Source organism: Mauremys mutica, chromosome 17 (assembly GCF_020497125.1).
Source record: "Mauremys mutica isolate MM-2020 ecotype Southern chromosome 17, ASM2049712v1, whole genome shotgun sequence".
Lineage (NCBI taxonomy): Eukaryota > Metazoa > Chordata > Testudines > Geoemydidae > Mauremys > Mauremys mutica.
In genome coordinates this window covers 16,945,351-16,954,366 of record NC_059088.1, presented here as the reverse complement: position 1 = coordinate 16,954,366, position 9,016 = coordinate 16,945,351, and the positions used below count along the sequence as shown (strand labels likewise).

Here is a 9,016-nt window from a genome sequence, read left to right as displayed (position 1 = left end):
TGCGCTCTTCCTCGGGTCAGTGCCAGGGGAAGGGGGGAAATGGGCTCTGTGGAGAGGTTGAGGGGGGGGTCTGGGCACACTGCCCCCTGCTGGGAAAGGCCTGCCCCAGCTCCTCCCTCCTACCCCTGCGCTGCAGAAATGCCTCCTCTTTTCCATCGGCTCAGCCTGGGGCAGCCACAGCTCCCTGCTGCTTCCCCAGCCGCCACCTCCTGGCTCTGGCCTGTCACCGTCTGTTACCCCAGGAGCAGGATGCTGGCCGAGGGGGGTGCTCTGCGCCTGTAGGACCTATTCCCATTCCTCCCTAGTCTCCTGCCTCCAGGCAGAGTTCCACTGGGCAGCGCCCGCCGACTCCCTAGACACCTTCCGGGCGTATGCCTGCTGCTCGGGCCAGGTTCATTGCAGGGACTGGCCCCATGTGGCATTATGTGCAGCTGTTCCCCACTCCAGAGGTGGCTGCATCTCGGTACTGGGTGAGCTGTTCCCCTGGCATGTATGATTACCTGCCCTGTGGGCAGGTGGCGTATGTGTGCAGTCGGTGCAAGGAGTTCCTGGCCCTCAGAGACCATGTACGGACTTTGGAGGCCAGGGTGGGGGAACTGGAGGAGCTGAGAGAGGCAGAGAGGTATGTTGATGAGGCTTTCCGGGACACTGTAGAATTGTCCCACCTCCGCTCAGACAGCTCCTGTGCTGTTGAGGAGGAAGAACGGCCCAGGGAAGTAGAACAGTCAATGGGAGCAGAGGGAAACCTTCCCATAGTTGGGACCCTCCTTCCAGATGGTGCTGGGGTTGCCTCTCGCACTGAGGTTGCCTCTCCAGGGGAGGGAACTCCAGTTTCTAGGAAAAGGCAGGTGTTAGTAATGGGAGATTCGATTATTAGAAATGTAGATAGCTGGGTCTGTGATGACCAGGAGAACCGTATGGTGACTTGCCTGCCTGGTGCGAAGGTTGCGGATCTCTCGAGGCATCTAGATAGACTTATGTGTAGTGCTGGGGAGGAGCCGGTGGTCGTGGTACATGTAGGTACCAATGACATAGGGAAGGGTAGGAGAGATGTCCTGGAAGCCAAATTTAGGCTGCTAGGGAAGAGACTGAAATCTAGGACCTCTATGGTGGCATTTTCAGAAATGCTCCCAGTTCCACGCGCAGGGCCAGGTAGGCAGGCAGAGCTTCAGAGTCTCAATGCGTGGATGAGACGATGGTGTAGAGAGGAGGGGTTCACGTTCATTAGGAACTGGGGAAACTTCTGGGATGGGAGGAGCCTATAGAGGAGAGATGGGCTCCACCTAAACCAAAGTGGAACCAGACTGCTGGCACTAAACATTAAAAAGGTTGTAGAGCAGTTTTTAAACTAGGAGATGGGGGAAAGCCGACTGCTGCAGAGGAGCGTGTGGATCGGACACAGACTTCTCTTAGGGGAGAGTCTGATGATAGAGAATCTCCAGGTTATAGTCAGGAGCAGAGGAATGAGAAGTATAATGTAAGGGCCGGATCAGATGATAAACAGTCACATAAAAAAGAATCTGGCACATCAGAAAAAGGCAGGCTAATAAACAGGGACAAGTTTTTAAAGTGCTTGTACACAAATGCCAGAAGTCTAAATAATAAGATGGGTGAACTAGAGTGCCTTGTGATAAAGGAGGATATAGATATAATAGGCATCACTGAAACCTGGTGGACTGAGAGCAATCAAGGGACACAATCATTCCGGGGTACAAAATATATCGGAAGGACAGAACAGGTCGTGCAGGGGGAGGAGTGGCACTATATGTGAAAGAAAGTGTAGATTCAAATGAAGTAAAAATCTTAAGCGAATCCACATGTTCCATAGAGTCTCTATGGATAGAAATTTCATGCTCTAGTAAAAATATAACATTAGGGATCTATTATCGACCACCTGACCAGGACAGTAATAGTGATGATGAAATGCTAAGGGAAATTAGAGAGGCTATCAAAATTAAGAACCCAATAAGAGTGGGGGATTTCAATTATCCCCATATTGACTGGGAACATTTCACTTCAGGACGAAATGCAGAGATAAAATTTCTCGATACTTTAAATGACTGCTTCATGGAGCAGCTGGTACGGGAACCCACAAGGGGAGAGGCGACTCTAGATTTAATCCTGAGTGGAGCGCAGGAGCTGGTCCAGGAGGTAACTATAGCAGGACCGCTTGGAAATAGTGACCATAATACAATAGCATTCAACATCCCTGTGGTGGGAAGAACACCTCAACTGCCCAACACTGTGGCATTTAATTTCAAAAGGGGGAACTATACAAAAATGAGGGGGTAAGTTAAAAGGTACAGTGACTAAAGTGAAATCCCTGCAAGTTGCATGGGCCCTTTTTAAAGACACCATAATAGAGGCCCAACTTCAATGTATACCCCAAATTAAGAAAAACAGTAAAAGAACTAAAAAAGAGCCACCGTGGCTTAACAACCATGTAAAGGAAACAGTGAGAGATAAAAAGACTTCCTTTAAAAAGTGGAAGTCAAATCCTAGTGAGGCAAATAGAAAGGAGCACAAACACTGCCAACTTAAGTGCAAGAGTGTAATAAGAAAAGCGAAAGAGGAGTTTGAAGAACGGCTAGCCAAAAACTCCAAAGGTGGTAATAAAATGTTTTTTAAGTACATCAGAAGCAGGAAGCCTGCTAAACAACCAGTGGGGCCCCTTGATGATCAAAATACAAAAGGAGCGCTTAAAGACGATAAAGTCATTGCGGAGAAACTAAATGGATTCTTTGCTTCAGTCTTCACGGGTGAGGATGTTAGGGAGATTCCCAAACCTGAGCTGGCTTTTGTAGGTGACAAATCTGAGGAACTGTCACAGATTGAAGTGTCACTAGAGAAGGTTTTGGAATTAATTGATAAACTCAACATTAACAAGTCACCGGGACCAGATGGCATTCACCCAAGAGTTCTGAAAGAACTCAAATGTGAAGTTGAGGAACTATTAACTAAGGTTTGTAACCTGTCCTTTAAATCGGCTTCGGTACCCAATGACTGGAAGTTAGCTAATGTAACACAAATATTTAAAAAGGGCTCTAGGCGTGATCCCGGCAATTACAGACGGTAAGTCTAACGTCTGTACCAGGCAAATTAGTTGAAACAATAGTAAAGAATAAAATTGTCAGACACATAGAAAAACATAAACTCTTGAGCAATAGTCAACATGGTTTCTGTAAAGGGAAATCGTGTCTTACTAATCTATTATAGTTCTTTGAAGGGGTCAACAAACATGTGGACAAGGGGGATCCAGTGGACATAGTGTACTTATATTTCCAGAAAGCCTTTGACAAGGTCCCTCACCAAAGGCTCTTACGTAAATTAAGCTGTCATGGGATAAAAGGGAAGGTCCTTTCATAGATTGAGAACTGGTTAAAGGACAGGGAACAAAGGGTAGGAATTAATGGTAAATTCTCAGAATGGAGAGGGGTAAATAGTGGTGTTCCCCAGGGGTCAGTCCTAGGACCAATCCTATTCAATTTATTCATAAATGATCTGGAGAAAGGGGTAAACAGTGAGGTGGCAAAGTTTGCAGATGATACTAAACTACTCAAGATAGTTAAGACCAAAGCAGATTGTGAAGAACTTCAAAAAGATCTCACAAAACTAAGTCACTAGGCAACAAAATGGCAAATGAAATTTAATGTGGATAAATGTAAAGTAATGCACATTGGAAAAAATAACCCCAATTATACATACACCATGATGGGGGCTAATTTAGCTACAACGAGTCAGGAAAAAGATCTTGGAGTCATCGTGGATAGTTCTCTGAAGATGTCCACGCAGTGTGCAGAGGTGGTCAAAAAAGCAAACAGGATGTTAGGAATCATTAAAAAGGGGATAGAGAATAAGACTGAGAATATATTATTGCCCTTATATAAATCCATGGTATGCCCACATCTCGAATACTGTGTACAGATGTGGTCTCCTCACCTCAAAAAAGATATTCTAGCACTAGAAAAGGTTCAGAAAAGGGCAACTAAAATGATTAGGGGTTTAGAGAGGGTCCCATACGAGGAAAGATTAAAGAGGCTAGGACTCTTCAGCTTGGAAAAGAGAAGACTAAGGGGGGACATGATAGAGGTATATAAAATCATGAGTGATGTTGAGAAAGTGGATAAGGAAAAGTTAAAGCAGCAAAGAATCCTGTGGCACCTTATAGACTAACAGACGTTTTGCAGCATGAGCTTTCGTGGGTGAATACCCACTTCTTCAGATGCAAGGAAGTGGGTATTCACCCACGAAAGCTCATGCTGCAAAACGTCTGTTAGTCTATAAGGTGCCACAGGATTCTTTGCTGCTTTTACAGATCCAGACTAACACGGCTATCCCTCTGATAAGGAAAAGTTATTTACTTATTCCCATAATACAAGAACTAGGGGTCACCAAATGAAATTAATAGGCAGCAGGTTTAAAACAAATAAAAGGAAGTTCTTCTTCACGCAGCGCACAGTCAACTTGTGGAACTCCTTACCTGAGGAGGTTGTGAAGGCTAGGACTATACCAATGTTTAAAAGGGGACTGGATAAATTCATGGTGGCTAAGTCCATAAATGGCTATTAGCCAGGATGGGTAAAGAATGGTGTCCCTAGCGTCTGGTCGTCAGAGGATGGAGATGGATGGCAGGAGAGAGATCACTTGATCATTGCCTGTTAGGTTCACTCCCTCTGGGGCACCTGGCATTGGCCACTGTCGGTAGACAGATACTGGGCTAGATGGACCTTTGGTCTGACCCGGTACGGCCTTTCTTATGTTCTTATGGTATGGCTTGCTGCAGTGTGGCAGTTACCAGCTGCTCCTGTCCTGCATCAGTCAGTCACTGTCTCCTGGGCTGGGGGTGGTGTCAAGGTCTCCAATGTGGCTTTGGTGCCTCCTGCTGCCCTTTGATGTGACTGGCTGCACCATGGGCTCTGAGACTAGGTGGGGGAGGACAGCCCCTCAACCCTCCTCCAGTGGGGGGGCCAGGCCTGCTCTAACAGCTGCCCCCAGCCACCTGGCAACCCAGGGGTCCTGGTCTTCACTCTAACTACACTCCTTGATGGTTCTTGGTGTGTTACTCCCCCCCCCACCCCTCCGGGGAGGCTAGCAGTGGAGAACCCAGCTACCCAGGAGGATAGATGGGATATGAGGTGGCACAGCTAGAGTGGAGGGCACCGTGAACAAGGTCCTGGCTCGTTTCCTTCCTGTGGGTGGCAGGGGGGGGTTGCATGTCAGTCCAGGCATGCACCTCACACCTGCACCCCCTCCAGCACCTGTAGGGCATCCTTGCGCCCCATGGCAGCCAGCAGCCCAGCCAGCTGCCCCAGCGTGGCATCAGGCTGGCGGGCAGCCACTGTCTCCAGGGTGGCGCGCAGGGGGCTGCGTGTGCTGCGCAGGGAATAGGCATAGTCAATCCAGGTGGCTGAGAGGCCGTAGCGGGCAGCCAGGTGCCGGGTACCCGCCCCGGCCTTGCCCTCAGGGTCCAGCAGCATGATCAGCTCCTCCAGCACATCCGGGTCATCCAGCAGGTGCTGCAGTGGTGCCCCCCACTGGCCTGTGGGGCACAGAGCAGGGGTGATTAGGACAGGGTGGGTGTAGGCATGGCTGGTGGGGGAAGGGAGCCACACCTACCTGCATGGCCAGTGGTGGGTGCTTTGATGCCAGATGTCTCCTCTGCACTCTGGGGGCAAAGCAGCAGATTGGGCTTAGCCATGGAGCTGGAGGCTGAGGGGGCAGAAGGAGGAGGTGAGGGTTAGGGCCCTGGACCCCCAGCCCAAGGGGAGCACTGAGCGTCTGCTCATGGGGCAGAGCTTCACTGCCCCACCTGCTGTCCAAGGAGCCCCCTCCACCCCCCCGGGGCTAGGCCCCACCGGCTGGCCAAGGAGCCCCCGCCCCCAGGGGCTAGGCCCCACCGGCTGGCCAAGGAGCATTGCCCCTGACATTGGGGCTTCTAGTGCTTAGAGCAGCCTTTCCCTGGGGGCAGGCCCCTCCCACTCTTCCAAGACGCTCTGCCCAGAACAGAGCAGACCCTGCCCCTGCCCTCCCAGTCTCTGCCTCAGGAGTTCAATGAAAGTGGGAGGGGGGGGGATGGAGGAGGAGCCTGATGGGCAGTGGGTGGGACCTGCTCTCTGGGGGGGCTCTCAGCTGGGGGAGGCGCTTGATGGAGTTGGGGGTCTATTTAGGGTGACCAGACAGCAAGTGTGAAAAATCAGGATGGGGGTGGGGGTAATAGGAGCCTATATAAGAAAAAGACCCAAATATTAGGACTGTCCCTATAAAATCGGGGCATGGGGTCAGCCTAGGTCTAGTCCAGCACTGGCAGAAGGGGGGCAGTGGGGCAGGGCAGCTGTGGGGCTGGCTGGCTACTCACCCTGGCGGGGGCACCAGCCACGCTTTGTCCAGACAAGGAGGGCGAAGGACCCAGTCAGCAGCACCAGAAGCAGCAGCAGCAGCGTCAGAAGAGCGACATACCCCCCGTAGCCTGCAAATGGGGGCGGCAGTGGGTCACGGGGACAGCGCCCGGCTACTCTGGCCTTGGCCAGCAGGGGGCACTGTGGGGCGAGCTCCCCGTGGCTCCAGCCCCGGCCTGGCCCAGCAGGGGGCGCTGCAGACCCCACGTACCTGCCGTGTCGCTGCAGGATTCGGGCGCTCCAGGGGTCCCAGAGGCGGGGGCCGAAGCAGAGCCTGGGGCGCGGCCAGAGCCCCCCGGTCCCTCTGCAGACGGAAGCCAAGTGGGGGACGTGGGGGAGGCCCCAGGCCAGCACGGCGGGAGGAAGGCAGAAGACTCGGCGCCGGGAGCCTGAAAGGCAGAGCCAGGCAAGAGGGCATGAGCCCATCTGCCACCCCCCCCCCCCCGCCCAAGTCCGAATAGAACCCAGGAGTCCTGGCTCCCCCCTCCCCCCACTGACGCTGCCCCCGCCCCCAGCACCTACCTCCGTTGGTCTGTCGCAGTCGATGTCAGCCCGGACCGCAGGGTGACACTGCTCGGCGGGGAAGCAGCACCGGGGCCGGCACCTCCCATCCGGCCCCCGCAGCTGCCTGCGGAGCCGAGAGCAGCCTTGTCAAACAGGGCAAAGAGCAGCGTCCCCCCCCCCCCCCCCGTGTAGAGAACCCAGGTGTCCTGGTGCCCAGCCCTCCAGCTCTCTAACCACTAGACCCCACTCCCCTCCCAGGCCCAGGGATTGAACCCAGCACCCTGACTCCCAGCCCCTGCTCTAGCCAAGGTGGGTCCATGCCGTACCCGGGGGGGCAGCACCGGGCGTCCTGCAGGCGGGTGCAGCAGCTGAGCTCGGCCCCGGGCGGGCACTGGGAGCAGTTTTGGCACAGCAGGAATCGCCCATCGTTGAAGGATTTGGAGGGACACTCCTGGGTGGGAGTTGCGAAGCGGCCGCCTGTGTCCCTCATGCCGCAGTTCACGGTGAACTCCAGTCCTGGGGAGACCGTGGAGTGAGTCAGAGACACCCTGCACCCCACAGCACACACCCCAGGGTCCCCAGCTGACCACCTGCCCCACAGCACAGTGCCCCCTACAGAGCCCCCTGCCCTGCTCTCTGCAGCAAGACACCCCCGCGCACCCTGGGGCCCCCTGCTGACCACCTGCCCCACATCGCAGCGCTCCCTACCAGGCCCCCCATCCCACAGCATGGCACCCCCTGGTGAGCCCCCCGCCCTGCAGCATGGTGCCCCCTGGTGAGCCCCCTGCCCTGCAGCATGGTGCCCCCTGGTGAGCCCCCTGCCCTGCAGCATGGCGCCCCCTGCTGAGCCCCCCACCCTGCAGCATGGCGCCCCCTGGTGTGCCCTCTCTGCCCCCCCCGCCCCCACTCACCGTGCAGTGGGACTTTGTGTGCGTAGCCGGTCTCACAGGGGACGCAGGCCTGGGCCTGCTGGTGCCAGTACTGCAGGTGGCTGCACTTCCTGGACCGGGAGCTCTGGGCCCTCGTGCAGGCGCCGGGGGGCAGCAGGGCGCTGGGCAGGAGGCAGAGCAGCAGGGGCAGCAGCATGGCAAGGACCGTGTGTGTGTGTTGGGGGGAGGGCTGGGAAGTGCTGGGACCTGGGAGAGGAGAGAACATGGGGAGGGGGGATGTGGGGTTCACCTACAACCCCCCCATCTTCCAGCTCACCCCAACCCCCCCCCCCATGCTCCAGGGGCTGTAACCCCCACATCCCAGCTACTCCCTCCTCCAGCCGCAGCCCCGGCCCTACTGATACCCCGCCCCCAGCTGACCCTGAGCCCAACCACATCCAGGTCCTTAAATCCCCATTCTCCACCCCACCCCCTGCCAGCTGCCTGTAACCCCCCAGCTCCCGTCAACCCTCCCCACCTGTACTCCGAGTCCTTCCCCACAGGCCCCCTGGCTGCTTCAGCCCCTCACCCCACTAATCATACCCCTCCCCCTAGCTCACCCCTTTGGCCTGTACCCCTTCCCCACACACCCTCCATAACCCCACCAATACCCCACCCTACCAGCCCCAGCTGTCCCCCAGGCTCTCACCCCTGCTCAGAGTGTGTATCCTCTTTCCTGCTGTGCCCCCACGGTCGTCTGGGCTGGCAAGTTGCACGCGTGTTTGCTTCGCTGCTCACCTCTGTAAGGCATGTGAACTCCGTGGTGCTGCTCCCCCCCTCAGCCGGCACCCCCATTTCCCGTCTCCACCCTGCACACTTCCTGCCATCCTGAAAAACAGCAGTCAGCTGAGGCAGATATAACCAGTCAACTCAGCACTACCAACCGCATGGGGATTACCCAGACATGGGTGCTGGGGAATGGCTGTTTGTAACACCGGACGGGACAGCGCACCTGGTGCTGCGATGCAGCCACATCTGGAGTGGGGCAGCCAAGGAACAGCCACACATAACACCGCATGCTTGCCCAGGCCTAGGATGACCAGACAGCAAGTGTGAAAAATCGTGATGGGGTAATAGGAGCTTATATAAGAAAAAGCCCCCCAAAATTGGGACTGTCCCTATAAAATCGGAACATCTGGTCACCCTACCTGGCACTGAGATGCAGCCAGGTCTGGGTCAGGGTAACTT

The 9,016-nt window shown here is 55.0% G+C and overlaps 1 protein-coding gene across 1 annotated transcript; it reads right to left on the bottom strand.

Moving 5' to 3' along the window:
• Nucleotides 1-4,645: 4,645 nt before the first annotated feature.
• Nucleotides 4,646-8,580, bottom strand: IGFLR1 (IGF like family receptor 1). Its single transcript, XM_044991433.1, has 8 exons — nt 8,478-8,580; nt 7,811-8,035; nt 7,226-7,415; nt 6,918-7,023; nt 6,607-6,784; nt 6,356-6,466; nt 5,617-5,709; nt 4,646-5,539 (listed from the first exon to the last, which is right to left on the bottom strand). The coding sequence occupies exons 2-8, from the start codon at nt 7,983-7,985 to the stop codon at nt 5,235-5,237; spliced, it is 1,158 nt and encodes a 385-aa protein (XP_044847368.1). The 5' UTR covers nt 7,986-8,035; nt 8,478-8,580; the 3' UTR covers nt 4,646-5,234.
• Nucleotides 8,581-9,016: the final 436 nt, after the last annotated feature.